General features: G+C 50.1%; 1 protein-coding gene across 2 annotated transcripts in view; it reads left to right on the top strand.

Moving 5' to 3' along the window:
• MISP3 (MISP family member 3) overlaps nucleotides 1–22,761 on the top strand; it is a 33,725-nt gene that overhangs the window by 5,552 nt on the left and 5,412 nt on the right. For both annotated transcript variants that reach the window (XM_044273764.1, XM_044273766.1), the window contains exons 2-5: nucleotides 7,219–7,246; nucleotides 9,428–11,679; nucleotides 17,857–18,420; nucleotides 22,294–22,367. In XM_044273764.1, the coding sequence (XP_044129699.1) occupies nucleotides 9,447–11,679; nucleotides 17,857–18,420; nucleotides 22,294–22,367 (2,871 nt within the window). In that variant the 5' untranslated portion in view covers nucleotides 7,219–7,246; nucleotides 9,428–9,446. The remainder of the gene's footprint in view (nucleotides 1–7,218; nucleotides 7,247–9,427; nucleotides 11,680–17,856; nucleotides 18,421–22,293; nucleotides 22,368–22,761) is intronic.

Below are 22,761 nucleotides of genomic sequence, written 5' to 3'. Positions count from 1 at the left end.
GTTTTAACCTAGCGACGCCCCGACTGAACAATTCGGCAGGTGATTGTGAGGAGAGAAGCGTTCCTTCCCAGCAATCGCCTGCTCGTCCGTGGAGGTGAAGTGCTGCTATTACATGCAGTGATCTCCTCCACAGTACGGGGAGGAGTGATCACTACGGCCATCACTTGTCCCCATACAGAATCATTGTTTGCCGGCAGAGGCTGTTTAAATGATCTGCTGCCGGCAAACGATGACTTAGGTGACAGCACAATCATATTACTCAATGAACTAGCATTTTGTTGGTTCATCGGGTAATCAGCGGCGCCTTTACACCGGCAGATAATCGCTAATGAGCGTTCCCGTATCTGGCTCATGCTCGGCCCGTGTAAAGGGGCCTTAGTTGGGTGATAGGTGTATGGGGGGAGTGACAGGGTGGTTGGAGATTATGGTGCAGTGACAACCTTGGGTGTGTGTGTCTGGTGCAGTGATAAGGGTCTGGTTTCGATAAAAGTACAGGGTGCCGAATGTGCGGAGTACAATGACAGGGTGCCAAGTGTGTGGAGTACAGTGACAGGGTGCCAAGTGTGTGTGGAGTACAGTGCCAGGGTGCCAGGTGTGTGGAGTACAGTGACAGGGTGCCGAGTGTGTGGAGTACAGTGACAGGGTGCCAGGTATGTGGAGTACAGTGACAGGGTGCCAAGTGTGTGGAGTACAGTGACAGGGTGCCGAGTGTGTGGAGTACAGTGACAGGGTGCCAAGTGTGTGGAGTACAGTGACAGGGTGCCAGGTATGTGGAGTACAGTGACAGGGTGCCAAGTGTGTGGAGTACAGTGACAGGGTGCCGAGTGTGTGGAGTACAGTGACAGGGTGCCGAGTGTGTGTGGAGTACAGTGCCAGGGTGCCAGGTGTGTGGAGTACAGTGACAGGGTGCCAAGTGTGTGGAGTACAGTGACAGGGTGCCAAGTGTGTGTGGAGTACAGTGCCAGGGTGCCAGGTGTGTGGAGTACAGTGACAGGGTGCCGAGTGTGTGGAGTACAGTGACAGGGTGCCAGGTATGTGGAGTACAGTGACAGGGTGCCAAGTGTGTGGAGTACAGTGACAGGGTGCCAAGTGTGTGGAGTACAGTGACAGGGTGCCAAGTGTGTGTGGAGTACAGTGACAGGGTGCCAGGTGTGTGGAGTACAGTGACAGGGTGCCGAGTGTGTGGAGTACAGTGCCAGGGTGCCAGGTGTGTGTGGAGTACAGTGACAGGGTGCCAGGTGTGTGGAGTACAGTGACAGGGTGCCGAGTGTGTGGAGTACAGTGCCAGGGTGCCAGGTGTGTGGAGTACAGTGCCAGGGTGCCAAGTTTGTGGAGTACAGTGACAGGGTGCCGAGTGTGTGGAGTACAGTGACAGGGTGCCAAGTGTGTGGAGTACAGTGACAGGGTGCCGAGTGTGTAGAGTACAGTGACAGGGTGCCAAGTGTGTGTGGAGTGTGTGTGGAGTACAGTGACAGGATGCCAAGTGTGTGGAGTACAGTGACAGGGTGCCAAGTGTGTGTGGAGTGTGTGTGGAGTACAGTGACAGGGTGCCAGGTGTGTGGAGTACAGTGACAGGGTGCCGAGTGTGTGTGGAGTGTGTGTGGAGTACAGTGACAGGGTGCCAGGTGTGTGGAGTACAGTGACAGGGTGCCGAGTGTGTGTGGAGTACAGTGACAGGGTGCCGAGTTTGTGGAGTACAGTGACAGGGTGCCGAGTGTGTGGAGTACAGTGACAGGGTGCCGAGTGTGTGGAGTACAGTGACAGGGTGCCAGGTATGTGGAGTACAGTGACAGGGTGCCAAGTGTGTGGAGTACAGTGACAGGGTGCCAAGTGTGTGGAGTACAGTGACAGGGTGCCTAGTGTGTGTGGAGTACAGTGACAGGGTGCCGAGTGTGTGGAGTACAGTGCCAGGGTGCCAGGTGTGTGGAGTACAGTGCCAGGGTGCCAAGTTTGTGGAGTACAGTGACAGGGTGCCGAGTGTGTGGAGTACAGTGACAGGGTGCCAAGTGTGTGGAGTACAGTGACAGGGTGCCGAGTGTGTGGAGTACAGTGACAGGGTGCCAAGTGTGTGTGGAGTGTGTGTGGAGTACAGTGACAGGGTGCCAAGTGTGTGTGGAGTGTGTGTGGAGTACAGTGACAGGGTGCCAGGTGTGTGGAGTACAGTGACAGGGTGCCGAGTTTGTGGAGTACAGTGACAGGGTGCCGAGTGTGTGGAGTACAGTGACAGGGTGCAGAGTGTGTGGAGTACAGTGACAGGGTGCCGAGTGTGTGTGGAGTACAGTGACAGGGTGCCGAGTGTGGTGTGGAGTACAGTGACAGGGTGCCGAGTGTGTGGAGTACAGTGACAGGGTGCCGAGTGTGTGGAGCACAGTGATAGGGTGCCGAGTGTGTGGAGTACAGTGACAGGGTGCGAGTGTGTGGAGTACAGCTGACAGGGTGCAGAGTGTGTGGAGTACAGTGAACAGGGTGCGAGGTGTGTGGAGTACAGTGAACAGGGTGCCGAGGTGTATGGAGTACAGTGACAGGGTGCCGAGTGTATGGAGTACAGTGACAGGGTGCCGAGGTATGTGGAGTACAGTGACAGGGTGCCAGGTATGTGGAGTACAGTGACAGGGTGCCAAGTGTGTGGAGTACAGTGACAGGGTGCCGAGTGTGTGTTGAGTACAGTGACAGGGTGCCGAGTGTGTGGAGCACAGTGACAGGGTGCCGAGTGTGTGGAGTACAGTGACAGGGTGCCGAGTGTGTGGAGTACAGTGACAGGGTGCAAGGTGTGTGGAGCACAGTAACAGGGTGCGAGGTGTGTGGAGTACAGTGACAGGGTGCCGAGTGTATGGAGTACAGTGACAGGGTGCCGAGTGTGTGGAGTACAGTGACAGGGTGCCAGGTATGTGGAGTACAGTGACAGGGTGCCGAGTGTGTGGAGTACAGTGACAGGGTGCCAGGTATGTGGAGTACAGTGACAGGGTGCCAAGTGTGTGTGGAGTACAGTGCCAGGGTGCCAGGTGTGTGGAGTACAGTGACAGGGTGCCGAGTGTGTGGAGTACAGTGACAGGGTGCCAGGTATGTGGAGTACAGTGACAGGGTGCCAAGTGTGTGGAGTACAGTGACAGGGTGCCAAGTGTGTGTGGAGTACAGTGACAGGGTGCCAAGTGTGTGTGGAGTACAGTGACAGGATGCCAAGTGTGTGGAGTACAGTGACAGGGTGCCAAGTGTGTGTGGAGTACAGTGACAGGGTGCCAGGTGTGTGGAGTACAGTGACAGGGTGCCGAGTTTGTGGAGTACAGTGACAGGGTGCCGAGTGTGTGGAGTACAGTGACAGGGTGCCGAGTGTGTGGAGTACAGTGACAGGGTGCCAGGTATGTGGAGTACGGTGACAGGGTGCCAAGTGTGTGGAGTACAGTGACAGGGTGCCAAGTGTGTGGAGTACAGTGACAGGGTGCCAAGTGTGTGTGGAGTACAGTGACAGGGTGCCAGGTGTGTGGAGTACAGTGACAGGGTGCCGAGTGTGTGGAGTACAGTGCCAGGGTGCCAGGTGTGTGGAGTACAGTGCCAGGGTGCCAAGTTTGTGGAGTACAGTGACAGGGTGCCGAGTGTGTGGAGTACAGTGACAGGGTGCCAAGTGTGTGGAGTACAGTGACAGGGTGCCGAGTGTGTAGAGTACAGTAACAGGGTGCCAAGTGTGTGTGGAGTGTGTGTGGAGTACAGTGACAGGATGCCAAGTGTGTGGAGTACAGTGACAGGGTGCCAAGTGTGTGTGGAGTACAGTGACAGGGTGCCAGGTGTGTGGAGTACAGTGACAGGGTGCTGAGTTTGTGGAGTACAGTGACAGGGTGCCGAGTGTGTGGAGTACAGTGACAGGGTGCCGAGTGTGTGGAGTACAGTGACAGGGTGCCAGGTATGTGGAGTACAGTGACAGGGTGCCAAGTGTGTGGAGTACAGTGACAGGGTGCCAAGTGTGTGGAGTACAGTGACAGGGTGCCAAGTGTGTGTGGAGTACAGTGACAGGGTGCCGAGTGTGTGGAGCACAGTGATAGGGTGCCGAGTGTGTGGAGTACAGTGACAGGGTGCCGAGTGTGTGGAGCACAGCGACAGGGTGCCGAGTGTGTGGAGTACAGTGACAGGGTGCGAGGTGTGTGGAGCACAGTAACAGGGTGCGAGGTGTGTGGAGTACAGTGACAGGGTGCCGAGTGTATGGAGTACAGTGACAGGGTGCCGAGTGTGTGGAGTACAGTGACAGGGTGCCAGGTATGTGGAGTACAGTGACAGGGTGCCAGGTATGTGGAGTACAGTGACAGGGTGCCAAGTGTGTGGAGTACAGTGACAGGGTGCCGAGTGTGTGTGGAGTACAGTGACAGGGTGCCGAGTGTGTGGAGCACAGTGACAGGGTGCCGAGTGTGTGGAGTACAGTGACAGGGTGCCGAGTGTGTGGAGTACAGTGACAGGGTGCAAGGTGTGTGGAGCACAGTAACAGGGTGCGAGGTGTGTGGAGTACAGTGACAGGGTGCCGAGTGTATGGAGTACAGTGACAGGGTGCCGAGTGTGTGGAGTACAGTGACAGGGTGCCAGGTATGTGGAGTACAGTGACAGGGTGCCAAGTGTGTGGAGTACAGTGACAGGGTGCCAAGTGTGTGTGGAGTACAGTGACAGGGTGCCAGGTGTGTGGAGTACAGTGACAGGGTGCCAAGTGTGTGGAGTACAGTGCCAGGGTGCCAGGTGTGTGGAGTACAGTGCCAGGGTGCCAAGTGTGTGGAGTACAGTGACAGGGTGCCGAGTGTGTGGAGTACAGTGACAGGGTGCCGAGTGTGTGGAGTACAGTGACAGGGTGCCGAGTGTGTGGAGTACAGTGACAGGGTGCCAAGTGTGTGTGGAGTGTGTGTGGAGTACAGTGACAGGGTGCCGAGTGTGAGGAGTACAGTGACAGGGTGCCGAGTGTGTGGAGTACAGTGACAGGGTGCCGAGTGTGTGTGGAGTACAGTGACAGGGTGCCGAGTGTGTGTGGAGTACAGTGACAGGGTGCGAGGTGTGTGGCGCACAGTGACAGGGTGCAAGGTGTGTGAAGTACAGTGACAGGGTGCCGAGTGTGTGGAGTACAGTGACAGGGTGCCAGGTATGTGGAGTACAGGGACAGGGTGATAGGTATGTGGAGTACAGTGACAGGGTGCCAAGTGTGTGGAGTACAGTGACAGGGTGCCAAGTGTGTGGAGTACAGTGACAGGGTGCGAGGTGTGTGGAGTACAGTGACAGGGTGCGAGGTGTGTGGAGTACAGTGACAGGGTGCGAGGTGTGTGCAGTACAGTGACAGGGTGCCGAGTGTGTGTGGAGTACAGTGACAGGGTGCGAGGTGTGTGGAGTATAGTGACAGGGTGCGAGGTGTGTGCAGTACAGTGACAGGGTGCCGAGTGTGTGTGGAGTACAGTGACAGGGTGCGAGGTGTGTGGAGTACAGTGACAGGGTGCGAGGTGTGTGGAGTACAGTGACAGGGTGCGAGGTGTGTGGAGTACAGTGACAGGGTGCGAGGTGTGTGGAGCACAGTGACAGGGTGCCAGGTATGTGGAGTACAGTGACAGGGTGCGAGGTGTGTGGAGTACAGTGACAGGGTGCGAGGTGTGTGGAGTACAGTGACAGGGTGCCAGGTATGTGGAGTACAGTGACAGGGTGCCGAGTGTGTGTGGAGTACAGTGACAGGGTGCCGAGTGTGTGTGGAGTACAGTGACAGGGTGCCGAGTGTGTGGAGTACAGTGACAGGGTGCCGAGTGTGTGTGGAGTACAGTGACAGGGTGCCGAGTGTATGTGGAGTACAGTGACAGGGTGCCGAGTGTGTGTGGAGTACAGTGACAGGGTGCCGAGTGTGTGGAGTACAGTGACAGGGTGCCGAGTGTGTGTGGAGTACAGTGACAGGGTGCCGAGTGTGTGTGGAGTACAGTGACAGGGTGCCGAGAGTGTGGAGTGGGGTAGTGCAGTGTAGTGAAGTTGCTGACTATAGGGGGCGCTCTTTTTTCATTGTAAAATGTATTTATTTTATGTGTATTATTTAATGCTTTTAGGGGGGTAGAGTATTTGGGTCAGGGGTATATTTATGTCATTACCTAGGACGGAGCGTTTAGCTATGCAGTGCAAACCCCTGTAAATGGAAAATGCCAGTGAACGATCGGGTGGGGGAGGGGAACGTTGTATATGTAGTGTAAACATGTCGTGTGTAGACATGTAATTATAGGACAAACAGTGCACCTGTACTGGGCCACCTCCCATTTTACTAGTAAAAGTCAGGGAGATGGACACAGCCCGGCAGTCCCCCCCTTCCTCTCTGGAAGTCTCCTTACTGCTGAAGGACCTGCCAGATAAGGTCACTTGACCAGATCTGTGCAGGTCCTCAAGTACACATAGAAGGAGCCGCTCAGAAGCTAAGCCGCCGTGTACCTATCTTGTTTTAGTAGTTCTGTATTTAGAGGATTTGGTCTGGCAGGGGCTGCATCTAGGGGCATTTACTGAGAGGGTCTGTATTTGTTTAGTGGGGCTGATCTGGGCTGGGCCACATCACCGCTGAGGCCAGTCACTGGCTGCAGCTGTGACCCCATCCATGCAGGAAGTTTCAATGCGGGGATTGGAAGATGAGTTGGAGGCCAGAACCAAGTGGTGGGGAGCAGGTACTTCGCAGATCTGGCAGGGGAGATTGGTTGGAAAAAAAAAAGTCACTAGTGGACAGCCCCTTTAAATAATATAACAATTTTTTTTTAAATGTTAATTAATTTTATATTAAGCTTTTAACATCCGCTGTTTATGGATACATGTGATGCGCATGTATGTTACATGTCAGGAAGGGGTTAAAGCACCTGGTGTAGGGTGTGGAATTATTTTAGGGACTGGGGAGAGTCTGTATTTATTTAGGGGGGCTGGATATGCTGTCCCGTATACAGACCTATACCGGTCAGACAGAAGACGCAGGGGGCGCTCATGAGTCCATTGCACTGGGCCCACCAGGGTGTTAGAGCGACCATTTGGGGGAGCCAGTGAGAGGTCAGTGGTCCCCCTCCCCAGTGCAGGCTGGGACTTGTAGTCCCACCCACTGTGGCAGTGTGACCCCCGGTGCAGGTTCACAGTGCTGTATTTGTGGATTCTGGTTAATCAGTACTCTCTCTCGCTCGCTCGGTGACTGTCTCGTACCAGCACTGTCTCTGTCCTCTACCTCTCAGTTATTATCTCCCTCATCTTGTTCTACAGAAACCAGAGAACTCCAGCGAATCCAGAGGTAAGTGTGTATCCAGAGACCGTATCACACATGACAGGCTTAGATACACAGCTCAGCATTCTGTATCACACATGGCAGGCTTAGATACACAGCTCAGCATTCTGTATCACACATGGCAGGCTTAGATACACAGCTCAGCATTCTGTATCACACATGGCAGGCTTAGATACACAGCTCAGCATTCTGTATCACACATGGCAGGCTTAGATACACAGCTCAGCATTCTGTATCACACATGGCAGGCTTAGATACACAGCTCAGCATTCTGTATCACACATGGCAGGCTTAGATACACAGCTCAGCATTCTGTATCACACATGGCAGGCTTAGATACACAGCTCAGCAACACTGTCACAAGATAGGCTTAGATACACAGCTGAGCATTCTGTATCACACATGGCAGGCTTAGATACACAGCTCAGCAACACTATCACAGGATAGGCTTAGATACACAGCTGATCATTCTGTATCACACATGACAGGCTTAGATACACAGCTCAGCATTCTGTATCACACAGGATAGGCTTAGATACACAGCTCAGCATTCTGTATCACACAGGATAGGCTTAGATACACAGCTCAGCATTCTGTATCACACAGGATAGGCTTAGATACACAGCTCAGCAGACATGATCACATATGATAGGCTTAGATACAGTTGTTCAGCAGACAGTATCACACATGATAGGCTTAGATACACAGCTCAGCAGACAGTATCACACATGATAGGCTTAGATACACAGCTCAGCAGACAGTATCACATATGATATGCTTGGATACACCAGCTCAGCAGAAGGTATCACATCTAATGAGCTTAGATACACTTTTCCTATTGTTTTTAACTACCTGAAAGTGATTATACAATGTGCAATACAATAATTTTGGAAGATACATGGAGGATTGGAAGCTTTCCCCCATAAGGGCTCATGCACACAAACGTGTGCCACCCGTGAATTGGGTACTGCAAATTGCATCCGCGCGGCTGATGCTGGCGGATGCCAATTTGAATGGGTCTGCGATCCATCCGTACCGCCCCCCCAAAAAAGAGTATGTTCTATTTTTTGCGGTGCGGAGGCACAAACTGAAATGCCACAAAAGCGCTCCGTAGTGCTTCCGTGGCCTTCCACTCCGCATCCGTTATACGGTGCGCATGAGCCCGCAATTTAATAAATCTGTTGATCTGTTTCTGGGAAAGCTGGGTGACAACTCATCTGTGATGGAGGCCATATTGGTCGTCACTCACAGACAGAAACTGTCACTTCCACCCAAAACTATACATAAAATTTGACCCTGATGGCTGCATCTGTGTTGTAGGACCTCTACAGCTAGGATACAATGGAAAGCGGCTTCTGGGATGTTGTGGCTATGTGCACCAGAGGGGGGCGCTCTTCATGTCTCCGGGGGAGGAAGAGTTAATAGGATCTTGTCAGATAGCTGAAGTTCCAGTGGTCACCTATTGATTCCTAGGTCAATGGCCGATGTGTCACTTACAGTTATAAAACTAGGCAGCAGGGGGAGCCCAAGAGCAAAACCTAGCGCAGGATGCCAATGTGGCCAAAAGTATGTGGACCCCTAGAATTATATTCATTGTGTCTGCGCATTGGTGTTGGCTTACAATTCTTTAGGGTGTCCAATGACGGTTACTCATAGTGGCTTCTATTTAAGAACTGATTTCAGGGAGACTTGTGATGAGCTGTGCTTTGGGACCCCATAAATACAGGCTATGTGCCCCCCATTAATACCCCGTCCCTTTCCTACATAGCCCCTTTTGAGAAGTGATATGCCAAAAATGGGCGCCGAGGCTGCAGTATCCCAGTGCCACATACAGTTACCAGCGCCACAGAGTCCAGGAGGTCCCCCCTTCTTCCAGGAGCCTCCCATACTTTTGGGAGAGTTGGGAAGTATGACCTAGCTATAACATAGGGGGCTGTAATCATTGTGTCTCTGCTGTCTGAGCTTGTTCTGGGTCTTTGCTTATACACAGCATCCAGTTTGAACAAGCAGAGCTGCAGTGTAATGCATGGTGGACAGAACAGCAACCTACTGTAGGTGGGTTTCAGATTATGGGAGACTCCCATCAGGTATTGCTGCTAGGCTGGAACCGCTCATCATATAATGTCCTAAACAGAAGTTATATAAGGAAGGAGCATAAGATCACTGATAAAGCTTTCATTAATGCAGGAATTCAGCGCGACATCCAATGGCGTCAGAGCAGAAACTACAGAGCACTGATGAAACGCAAATGTCAAATGTCAGCACTGCCATAAACCCTCCATGTGACAGCCAAATGGCCGGCTGCTGTGCTCCCGACTCTGGCCACAAGGGGGAGCCAGTGGTGCATCTATTCACAGCTCCACCTGAGGACAGGAGGGAACAGGTAGAGGGGACAACAGTGAACGAGGGGCATGGGGTAGTTACAGGAGGGCAGCGCGAAGGAGGAGAGGGAGCAGGGACAGAGGAGAGGAAAAAGGAGGAAGAAGAGAAGGCGACCGAGGAAGAAACCTCTCACCAGGTGACCAAGGCAGAGGATTCAGAGAATAGAGAGGAGGTCCCTGTAGGGTTATTGGTGTCACTGGATGAAAATGGTCCATCAGCTGAGGAAAGAGCAGACCAAGGGCCACAGGGGACGGGTGAAGAGACAGGGCCGCAGGTGACAGGTGAAGAGACAGCGCCAGAGGCAACAAGGCCACAGGTAACAAGCGATGAGACAGATGTACAAGGAAGAGGTACAGGTCTACTGAGGACACGTGAAGAGACAGGGCCACAGGAGGTAGGTGAAGAGACAGATATGCAAGGAAGAGGTGAAGAGACAAGGCCACAGGTGACAGGTGAAGAGACAGGGCCACAGGTGACATGTGAAGAGACAGGGCCACAGGTGACATGTGAAGAGACAGGGCCAGAGGTGACGGTTGAAGGGAAAGGACCACATGTGACGGTTGAAGGGAAAGGACCACAGGTGACAGATGAAGAGAAAGTGGTACAGGTGACAGGTGACGAGACTGAGGTACAGGTGACAGGTGAAGAGACAGGACCACAGGTGACTGGTAAAGAGACAGGACCACAGGTGACCGGTAAAGAGACTGAGGCACAGGTGACAGGTGAAGAGACAGGGCCACAGGTGACTGGTAAAGAGACAGGACCACAGGTGACTGGTATAGAGACTGAGGCACAGGTGACAGATGAAGAGACAGGGCCACAGGTGACTGGTAAAGAGACTGAGGCACAGGTGACAGAAGAAGTGACCGGGGTGCAAGGAACAAATGATGAAAAGGATGCCCAGGCTAAATTGGAAGAGACCTGTCCTCAAAGTACAAGTGAGGAGACAGATGATGACCGTGCTCCACCAGCCACCATTCCCGAGATAGGAGAAAATGTAGGAACAGGTGAGGAGACAGGTGCACAGGTGTCAAATGCAGGGGAGAAGTGGATAGACATGCTGGTCCACAATATAGTGACAGAGGTGACAGGTGAGGGGGTTTCTACAGAAGCCCAGGTGTCTGCAGAGACTTCAAATACCAATGCAGTCATCTCAGAGGGGGAAGAACATTCCAACACGCAACTGACGGGAACGGAAACAATGACAGGTGACAAGGTGACATTGCAGGGAGCAGGTGCAGCCGCACAGGTGAGTGACAGACAGGTGTCTATTGACAGCACAGACATAGCTGCACATGAGTCAGACGAGAAGGCGGGGATGCAGGTCAGGACCGAAGTGAAAGGTACACCAGAACAGCTAAATGAAGAACCAACAGGTGTAGACACGCAGGTGGAGGAGGCAGCCACACGCAGGGAAGACTCAGCAGGTGCCCAGGTGATAGGGGAGGAAGTTCACGAGGAAGAAGGTGGACAGGTGATCGCCTCAGTGGAGGAAACAGACAGGGAAGTGACACCTGATGTGGAAGCACTCCCCAGCAGGGAGGGGACAGCAGACCAAGACCGGCCAGTAGCATGCCGGGAGAAGGAGTGGCCGTCTCATATTTGCACTGCCAGTGAGGTAAGAACAGTCACAGCAGGGCAGGGAGACATACAGCGAGGGTCAGATACACCAAAGGAACCTTCTGACAAGACACCTGAGATGAAGGAAAGAGAAGTCTTAGAAGATGGGCCTTCTCCGACAGAAGAAACCCCCATAGAGCGTGAGATCCGCCTGGCCATGGCAAGAGAGATGTCTCTACGTCAAGAAAGGGGCATTAGCTCCCCTATTGCGCAGCCAGAGTTGGTAGAGGTGCGCAGAAGGACAATATCGGTGGAGCCGATGGCGGTTCCTGGCAAAGAACGTCAGCTGGCGGGGGCACAGATGCAGAGGGAGATCCAGCTGGAGACGCAAAGAGAGCAAGACTTGGTGGAGCTGGGCAAAGTAATGGGCACCTATGACCGTGGACATCAGCAGGAGCTCCAGGAAATGAAGTTGATCTTTGAGAGCATGAACACAGGTAAGTGGTTCTCTCCATGTATTTTATGTAGAACGTGTCATAATTTATGACCCCAGTACCAAATAGGTGTGCCCTACTCAGTAGGTAGGTGTCTGGGCAGAATCACACCGGATAGTACCATTTAATAGGAGATCCAGTCACATGAGAGAGGTCCTCTGCTCTACTGATGGGATCCACCAGGGGTTGCCATCATCTTCATGTGCCTCCATGTCCTTGGCCCACAAAAATAGACGAGAAGACCATTTCCAGTATCAGTTTCACTCTGGTTTTTGTGTCCAGACCAGTTGCTACATTCCTGACCACCTGCCCATTACATTGTCCTCCTCAATGGGGACTTGTTATTCTGTTCAAACCTGTTTTTTTTCCCAACCTATCACCTATTTAATCTAAACCACCCACGTGCCCATACACAATAGATATGTCAGCCAAACCCAGAATTGCAGTTAACAGTGGTCTTCTAGGGAGTGGTCTCCTCAAGGGAGATGGCTAGCATGCAGAATAAATGGTAGAAAAACCTGTCTGGTGGTCTTCTTAAAGAGGAGGTCTTTTGGAAAGATTACTTACAATAGAAGAAAGAAGAATTGAGCATGTTCAATACCAACATGCCCAATCCTTTGTTATAGCCGGAGATAAGCCACTGTCCGACTCCTCTCCCTTTTCCCAGTGAAAACACATGCACCCTCGGCTGAGCCGAGCATATCTGTGGGGAATTCGGGAGGAATAGCTGTTGGCCTAGAGTTAGATAGGTGTACATCGTCAGCACCTCCAATACTGAGCCTTGCTTCTGGACATCTTGGTGGTTTCAGATCTCCATAATAAGGTCACATCTTGCTGTACATATTACCTACGGTAAGATAAGCTCGGCTCAGCGGCGCTACATCCGTTTTATGTCTGATAATGTGGCCGCATTGCAGATATCTGAACCTTACTATCACCTGTTATGGCCACCACCCAGAAAACAAAGATCTTCCCAGGAGATGAACAGTCTAATATTAATCATTATCGTGATCCACTGGAGGTTTATCATTTACACCCACAAATAAAATTATCCTGAGTACCAACTCTGTATTATACTCAGGAGCTGCATTTACAATTCTTATGGATGCCATTGGAAATCGTCAGCAAGCTTGTAAACAAAAACCCCCTCAGTTTAACTGAGCTCCTATAATGGTATAAGCAGTGAAATGTATGTACACAGTGACTCCACCAGCAGAATAGTGAGTGCAGCTCTGGAGTATAATACAGGATGTAACTCAGGATCAGTACAGGATAAGTAATGTATGTACACAGTGACTGCACCAGCAGAATAGTGAGTGCAGCTCTGGAGTATAATGCAGGATGTAACTCAGGATCAGTACAGGATAAGTAATGTATGTACACAGTGACTCCACCAGCAGAATAGTGAGTGCAGCTCTGGAGTATAATACAGGATGTAACTCAGGATCAGTACAGGATAAGTAATGTATGTACACAGTGACTGCACCAGCAGAATAGTGAGTGCAGCTCGGGAGTATAATACAGGATGTTACTCAGGATCAGTCCAGGATAAGTAATGTATGTACACAGTGACTCCACCAGCAGAATAGTGAGTGCAGCTCTGGAGTATAATACAGGATGTAACTCAGGATCAGTACATGATAAGTAATGTATGTACACAGTGACTCCACCAGCAGAATAGTGAGTGCAGCTCTGGAGTATAATACAGGATGTAACTCAGGATCAGTACAGGATAAGTAATGTATGTACACAGTGACTGCACCAGCAGAATAGTGAGTGCAGCTCGGGAGTATAATACAGGATGTTACTCAGGATCAGTACAGGATAAGTAATGTATGTACACAGTGACTCCACCAGCAGAATAGTGAGTGCAGCTCTGGAGTATAAGACAGGATGCAACTCAGAATCAGTACAGGATAAGTAATGTAATGTATGTACACAGTGACTCCACCAGCAGAATAGTGAGTGCAGCTCTGGAGTATAATACAAGATGTAACTCAGGATCAGTACAGGATAAGTAGTGTATGTACACAGTGACTGCACCAGCAGAATAGTGAGTGCAGCTCTGGAGTATAATACAGGATGTAACTCAGGATCAGTACAGGATAAGCAATGTAATGTCTGTACACAGTAACTCCACCAGCAGAATAGTGAGTGCAGCTCTGGAGTATAATGCAGGATGTAACTCACGATCAGTACAGGATAAAAGTAATGTAATATATGTACACAATGACTGCACCAGCAGAATAGTGAGTGTAGCTCTGGAGTATAATACAGGATGTAACTCAGGATCAGTACAGGATAAGTAATGTATGTACACAGTGACTACAACAGCAGAATAGTGAGTGCAGCTCTGGAGTATAATACAAGATGTAACTCAGGATCAGTAATGTAATGTATGTACACTGACTGCACCAGCAGAATAGTGAGTACTGCTCTGGAGTATAATATAGGATATAGCTCATCAGCTATCAGTCAGTGACTGATTACATTGAGGCATGACACAGGACATCTCTTATTTAGCTAATAATGGAAGTACTTGATTGAGGGACTTCATTGTCCATATGCCCTGATAACGCATGCTGAGAGGTAAAGCCGACAACTCCTCTAAAACTGATTTCCCATATGAGACATGAGCCCACCCCAGAAGATAAGACTGAAGACCTGCCACCCAGTTATACCGTGGCATGCTTCATTAATTACACAACAAACTGATGGCCCTCATGGGCCCTGTTGGGTCTGGCAAGACCTAGGACTTTAGGAGAACCTTGTCTGCTGGTGTGCCCAGTCCAACCCTGATCTTAACTCTCGACCTTTGCTTTTTTATTAACCTGTTCTTTACCAGTCTGTAATCTCACTTGAAGTGTCCTCTATAATGTACCCTGGGCACCTGTGTCTTTATACTTGCCACTTCTCTCGAAGCTCAGTCCTTTTATTCTTTGCCTGGCATTAATATACTTCTCATAATTGTTCCTGCCATACTCTAAAATAATGAGACTACTAGACGTTACATTTCATGGTCAGGATGCCTGGCACAGGGTGTACGTGTACCTCTCTGCAAACCAAAACTAGTGCCAAGACAGGAGCAGTAAAGTCATCATCCATCATCATGACTAGAAGGTAGTGAATAGTTGATGGCACACCCATGCAAAGGATACCATCTAGAGAGGGCATAGACCTAGGGATCCTGCTGGTGCACAATACTGATAAAAAACTATACCTTGATACCCAACCCATGATGCTTACCGGGTGAAACGAGCTTAGATTTAGGACAAGGAAATGTTACCGGAAGTAAGGCTATTTCAGTGGACTAACTTCTTGTGGAGACATCGCTTGTGTAGGGAGTTTACCGGCAATGCTCCCTGAGGAAAAAGAAGTATGCAAAACAGCTCAACCTGTTTCTCTGATGTCACCCATAGGTGACTCCCTTACAAGTCAACATCCATAACCAAAAATAAGATGGTTCCACACTAAAGGCTCCAATATATTTTACTCTGGAAGACTGTGAATCGTTTTCCAAGTTTGCCCTCTGCCTTGATGGACCCCGTTGAGTGAACAATCTGATCAAGCATATTTATAGGGCTCCTCCAGTTAGGACAAGCAATTCAAAGAGGTTGTCCACAGAATAGGTGATAAATGTATGATCATTGAGGCCCCCCAACGATCTCTAGAGCAGAAGTTGGAACCTGCCAACACCCCTCCATTCAATCTCCTCTGGAACAGGGCTTGGGACCCCCATTCTAATGATTGCTGGGGATTCCAGAGATGGAATCTCCAGAGATCATACACAGATTGAAAAGCTTTCCACTGGTTTCGCTCTGTTTTAGTCCCATTAAGAATGGAATATAAACCTACTGGAAAAAAAATTATGAGTCGCAATTGCCAGATCTTCGACCAAGAGATAGCCAGCCATAAAGTGCAAAGTAGCCATAGGGAAGATGTATGATGGTGAGATGGAGGACCAGACTGAGGGTGCAGTGAGGAGAATGATCGTTCAGCCAACATCCCAATAACATTGGCCCAGCTACGTGTGTATGGTGCCTAGGGATATATGTTATTTCAGTAGCAGAAGGGAGAGAAGACAGAACTGTGCCATTTATCCCCAAGGAATAAAGAACAGGACTGGTTAACGTCCAACCTGTCTGATCCTTCTTGCTCGTACACATTTCACTGTAGGTAGATCCCATAGAAATCCTCAGGATCCGCTCGTCTAATGTGTGTCACCAACCTGAGGCTATGTATGACCAGCGACTGGCCACCTGATGAGTAATTCTTCGATTTTCTGTTCTTCAAGGTACCAGACAAGCCATGGATGTTGAAGGAACACTCCAGGCAAAGATGGTAGACTTATGTTAGGCCTACTGCAGAGCCTGAGCGGGTGGACCTTGACCAGGAATGCCAATGAGAGAATCCCTGTGTCATGCTCCAACCCCTTGGTCCTCCACTTGGCATAACGCTGTTTATATGAAGCCTACTAGATGCCTGTGAACTTCAGTTCTTGGAGTGGGAAAGCCAAAATTAAGTTTTCCCACCCAAACCTATTATTTGCTCCCGTCAGAGCCGACCATACACATAATAATGGGGGATCAGGATAATAACGGCCAAACAAATCGTAGTTATGTTATACACAGGGGTGGTCCACAGCGTCCAGTCCCAGCCGACAATTGGTATGCTTCTAGCAGATGAAACCTTACCCCACGGACCTTTCCTGCAATATATTGTGCCCGCTATCACCTGTCCTGCCCAAGACAATAATGGCAGGACTGTAAAAGGAAGCCTGCAACTGAGGGTGTAGCGTTATAAGGGTATTAATATCATGCTGCAGAGTAGACATTACATGACACTGCCTCTCCATCTTAAGACAACCCCGGCCTTATGTATACTCCATTTCAGTAGCTTCATACACATAGTATAAGTATCACACCATTTCCCCACCGTGTAGTCAGTGTACTTTTCATGCTGGAGTACCTCAAGTTACTCAACAACTTCTTCCTGCCTTGCTGACCACCATATCATCATGTACAAATCTCCTTAGATAGCTGTAGCTTTGTATTGGATCAAAGACCACAGAAATGTGCCGATTGCTCTGAGACAATCTTATGTCTTGCTGCTCCCCTCCATCCGCGATGCTGCAGCTGCATCCCCCTCTCCCACCTACTGTTTTACACAGAAACATTTCCATCCGATTGATTGCTCAGGGCCCTTCTTCCACCTTTGCCTTGTTGATATCTCTATGTTGTGAAGATAATAGAGATAAGCTTTGCTATGGTTCTAGCTCACATGGCTTATTTGGAACTTTGGCGCCGGTGGCCACGTCCTTTCTACACACGCATGCTCAGCGTACCAAGGGTGTACTTGTATGATGAGGAACAGCTGTTGTATGTGTAAGGCAAGCTTAAAGAGGACCTTTCACCACTCCTGACATGCCTGGCTTTATAGCTTCATGCCTTCCCCATGTAATAATCATTCTGGAACCTCTATTCTTATGGCTCTACGTTGTGCCATTCCTTAGAATAGATGTTCCAGAATTGTTGTTACATGGGGAACACATGAAGCTATTAAACCAGGCATGTAAGGAGTGGTGAGAGGTCCTCTTTAAGAGTCAGTTCAGACTGCGTACTGTGAACTGATCCTTAAGCTGGCCTTGCACATACAACAGCCGTTCCTCCTGACTGCCCCATACAAGTGCAGTTCAGTGTTAGGGGGGTGTACACCTAGTGGTATCCTGAGCCCTTTACTAGAGCTGCCAGAGATGGTGCTATGGTCTGTGTATTTTTGGTTGCCATCACAGCAAGAACAATGTTTTAGGGGAATCTGTAACCAGACCCTCACCTATCAAAGCACTACTCTCAATATATCGGGTAGAGAGACTTTATGACTTTGGGCTCCAAAGCCGCACACTGTGCACCCCCTGTACTTCATTCTGGACATCAGATGGTTAAGATCACAGACTTCACCAACTTCATCTTCTCACCTATATCTATGTCTTTATAGCAATTGCCTATTCCAAGAATTCCCTAGATGGGTCAAGGCCAATCTGCAATTGCACTGCTTAAATCTATGTACAACATGGACATCAGGCAGATGTAAAACATTCTGTAATATTCAGTGATACTTTTAAAAATGACTTAAAAAAACCTTAAAGTTTCTTTAACACATCATTTCCTGTATTCTTCACAGAGCCATCCGATGCTCCCATCAAGAAGAAACAAAGTGAGCCCCAGCAGCAGTCAGTGCCCGAGGAGGCTCCTCCATCAACTGTCCTAGTATCAAACAACTATGTGGCTCCTGCAAAAGAGACCAAGAAGGGGCCTTCGTATGCCGAAGCCAATGGCAGCAATGTTATCATCATAGAGCACAGCTCTCTGCTCCGAATGTCTGCTCCAGGGAATACCTTCAGCTCCGCCCCTGCTGATTCCCGTTGGTCAGCCCCTGCTGATTCCCATCGCTCCGCCCCCAAGGATTCCCGACGATCAATACCTGCTGAGATCACCCATACAAACTCATCGGGATCTCCTCTGCCCAACTCTGATGACTCTGCTATTCCTCCTGGAAGCCCTTTTCAGCTCCTCCGTTCACCAAGTCCACGTTCCCTGCTAGAGAGAGAAATAGAAGAGGTGAAGGAGAGAGAGAAGGAACTCCAGAGGCAGAGAAGTAGCATATATGGGAAAGATGACGGCGTTGTGGAGAACACTCAGAAAACACAAGAGATCACCTCCGACATCCAAAGCTTTTACCAACCAGGTGAGATCATTGAAGAAGGTCTAACTTCAAATACTCTAATACAATGTTCCTCAACACCAGTCCTCAGGACCCACCTGCCGGTCATATTTTCAGGATTTCCTTAATATTGGGCAGGTGATGTAATTAATGTCTATGCATCAGGACTTACCACAGGTGTTCATTCTGTGGGATACTCTCAAATCATTATCGGCAGGTGGACTCTGAGGACTGGAGTTGAGGAACACTGCTCCAATAGGGAGTTCTGAGCTAGAGCAGCTAGGAAGATAATCCCTCACAGTGCAGGACCCAGGGCATGCAGACATTATAGACGGAAGTCTTGATGGGATAATCCCTTTAATGTTCTTGTAGGTAATGTAGTGTCCATACAAGCATCAATAATACTTCTTTATACAAGGTTAGTTCTAACTCCATCACTAAATGCTAACTTGTGATGTCCTGTCTTAAGGAGCATGATGTCACGTACTGTGGTGGGGCAGGCTTCTCCAAATATTAACTTATGTACATATCACAGAGCTTTTATTCATAACCTATATGAGGGAGGAGCACGGTTAGTATAATTATTATACTGTGCACATGCATCTATTACATCATGCTTCTAAACTGTGCCCTATTTTTTTTATTATCCTCTTTAAATAAGAGAGGAGTTCCCTGCTGGAGACACCGCTCTATTAGGAGTTCTCAGCTTTGGAGGATCATAACTCTCCAAAAATGCACGCCAAACCTGCTAATCCGCCCTCAATACTCGACCCAACCTAATATAATGATGCGGTGCCACTATACCCGCCATCGCCCCCACCAACCTCCTACTATAAATCCTTCCCGTGGGCATAATCCGACATGCAAAAATTACGTTTTCCCAAAGGACTGGAGCTCGTGCAACTTAATCTTCCGCAAACGCCGCGCCCTTGCAACTTCCCCTTTTAAATCCTTCCTCCAGCTTATCCAGGGGGAGCCTGCATTCCATCCGCAGCGAATCCATTACTATTCCTAGAAAACTAAATTCCGTTGTCGGTCCCACCATCTTTTCCACCGCCAGGGGAACTCCAAGCGAATCAAACAGCACTCCCAGCGTATGCAGCAACAAAGAACAAAGGCGCGAATCCAGGGGACCAATAGACAGGAAATCACCCAAATAGTGAATGATAGATTCACATCCAGACGAGTCCATTACCGCCCATTCCAGAAATGAGCTGAACGTCTCAAAATACGTGCATGACAAGGAACAACCCATCGGCAAACAACGATCCACGTAAAAACCCCGTCCCAAAAACACCCCAACAAATGCAAACTATCCGGATGCACTGGCAATAACCTGAACGCTGCCTCAATATCCGTTTTCCCCATTAACGCCCCTTCCCCGAACTTCTTAACCCACTCCACTGCCGCATCAAATAAGGTATAGACTACTGAACATAAGCCCGGATCAATACCATCATTGACCGACGATCCCTTCGGAAAAGACAGATGATGAATAAGGCGAAACTTATTCACCACCTTTTTTGGAACCACCCCCAATGGCGACAAACACAAATCCACCAGTGGTGGTTCCACAAAAGGGGCCAGCCATTCTTCCTACCTTAACCTCTATTTCCAATTTTTTCGTAACTACACCTGGGTGTTCCATTGCCGACCGAATTTTTTTTTTTAACTAACATCGCTCCCAACGGAACAAACGGAATCCGAAAACCCTATGAAAACCCTTCCCGTAACAAATCCGCAGCCTTCTCATCTGGGTATCTATTGAAGAACGGTTCCATCCTTTCCAGACGGACTAGCGTCTCCCCCTTTGCTATTACCTTTGCCGCTTCTCTGCCTGCCTCCCTTTAAGCACCGCGTGGCTCCAGGGGACCCACCGCAAGTAGAGCAATCGTGTTTGAACTTGCACTTGGCTCCAAATTTGCACCCCCCTTCATTAAATAGGAAGCACAATCCCTTTGCGGATGCTGCCGCAAAACCAGATTGCCCCCCGCCTCCTGATTCACCCCGAAAGGACTGACCTGCCCTAACTGGCGCCGTTACGTTCAACCACAAAGCGATGTCTTTGTGATCCCATCTAATATTCGGGCGAACTGCCTTCCGCTGCCTAAACTGCTCATCATCAGCCATGCTAGTCCCCCATACACCCGGTTAGCCTTGCCAATGGCGTCTAAAAAAACAAAAAAGCACCAAGCAACACTCCGACGATTTTTCCCCTATCACGCTTGCTAATATCGCTAACGCCTGTAACCAATTTGGAAACCTACATGGTATTAAGCGGTGCCTACGCTTTTCTTCATCTTCTTTCTTCCCTTCATCCTTCCTTGCTCTGTCCAGGTTGAACTTTTCCAAGGGGAGAAGGGAAGATATATCCAAATACTCCCCTTTCCAAATCCGCTCCCTCCTGTTTTAAATGTGCCCCAATGGACCCTCAAAACAAATACAGACTTCTCCCTTCGCTTTATCATCTACCCGTACCACTTCCTCCTCTACCGAACCCCCGCCTGCATTTGAACAGACGCCGTGTCCCCCGGACCCACTAGGGCTTCCCCCTACTCCCAACGCTGGTAATGGGGTGGCCCCCCCATGCTCCAATTTGCCAACAATCCCGCTAAACCCCCCAACAACTGCCCTAATCTTCTACTCACATCCTTCTGGGGTCCCCCAACCCCCCCACTAGTCGAACTAGCCACCAACTGAACTAAAGGTCCCCATAGCATCTCACCTGGCTGCCTGGGTGCTCTGACCCCATCAACCGTAGATCCTGCCTCCTGAGGTCCGATCCTCTGCGCTGATCCAGGCAAAGCGAAATGCAATGGATGTCCCCTGGCTGGGATGAAACCAGGGATGTGGAAACCCAGAGCTTCACTCACTGCCTCAGAGGAGGCGGAGCCCGCCATCTCCTGTTGTAAATAAGCTGAGGGCCTGCTGCCTCCTGCCACGTGACCTGCCACAGCCACGTTCCCTCCATCATATTGGTCGCGACGAGGGGTCCCTTCCTCACCACATTCCTGGAGGGGGCCCACCGTTCCTCCTCCAGATCCCCTGCCGGCGCTCTCCGCTGGCCAGGAAGACCTGACATGGCCTGCGTGTGGGCTCCGCCTACTGGACGGATTCCTTCTACGCCTGGGCGCGCAGGCTGAAGCTGTACCCGCGGCCTGCAGGCGCGAAAGGTCCTGCGAAGGGCTCTGTCTGCGGCGCTGAGCCTGAGGGGGGGGCAACTCTGGACTGAGGCGCGCCGGCGGGCGGGCCCGCCCCGGCCGTAATAAAGGTGGCTGAGGCGAGGTAGATGCCTCAGCCTCCCCCTTAGCAACAGTTGGATCTGCTCCTGCAGCCAGCCGTCTCCACGTACCGCTGCTGCCGCCCTCAGCTCTCCTGACATTGCCCCCAGCTCCATCACAGTAAGTGCCTTGTAACAACGCTGCTATCAGCTCACGTTTCCAAGCAAAATGGCTCCTTTCTTCTCCAACTACAGCTATTTAACCCCCTAATTCCCGCCCCTTAACTTGAATTACCCAATCACCACCCCCGCCGGTCTCCCTTAAACCAACCCCCCGTCATGATAGCCTCCCCTAAAGACTACCGCTTCCCAGTCCGGCCATTACTATAGATTGGCTTCCTCGGCAGTCAGGGATGAGTTTGGGATAATCAGTGGCAATCGGTTCTGGGTGGTTTGAATGTGACACTTTGCTAAAATGAGTCATAATCCTGGATCAGAACCCCATAAAATACAGATTTTTGTATAATTTGCAGCTAGAAATTGCCATCACAGTAAAGGGTGCATATAGTTTAATATTAAGTGGAGTGTTTGCTGAATTTAGTTGTGCAACCAGGGAGGAGGGGATGTTATTGTAAAGGTCACTGACTCAACTGCATGACCCATGTTCTCTGTTTCAGAGCGTCCAAACTGGAGGAGGCTAGAGGTTAACTGGCCGCCGAACAAAGAGGCTGAAATGAATGGACAGCAGCAGGTAATGCAGGCCAGGGCAATGTAGACTTATGATGGGGCAGAAGAGCCATTCTTAGGGTCTTAAAATATCAGAGGCCTGGGCCCAGTACATTGTTAGTGTTACCCTCTAAGGCAAGCCCCTTGGTATACCATGCTTCTCATCCCATGCATTGTATTGAACCTCTATGGTTGGCCTTTGTACTTAATCATATGGCTGGTAGTCTAGTGGCGGTTGCCCATCTCACACATTGGTGACATATCGTGGCTAAGTGAATGGAGGAGCACAAGCGTGGCCACCTCTCCATTCACCCCTATGGGATTTCTGGAAATAGCCGAGCCGACGTTTTGCTATTTTCAGCACTCCTATAGAAGTGAATTGAGGAGCACAGCACAAGTGTGGCCACTTCTCAGTTCAT

The sequence above is a fragment of the Bufo gargarizans genome, unplaced genomic scaffold (assembly GCF_014858855.1).
Source record: "Bufo gargarizans isolate SCDJY-AF-19 unplaced genomic scaffold, ASM1485885v1 original_scaffold_1098_pilon, whole genome shotgun sequence".
Lineage (NCBI taxonomy): Eukaryota > Metazoa > Chordata > Amphibia > Anura > Bufonidae > Bufo > Bufo gargarizans.
The sequence above is the reverse complement of the archived record's forward strand: the minus strand, read 5'-3'. Positions and strand labels throughout refer to the sequence as shown.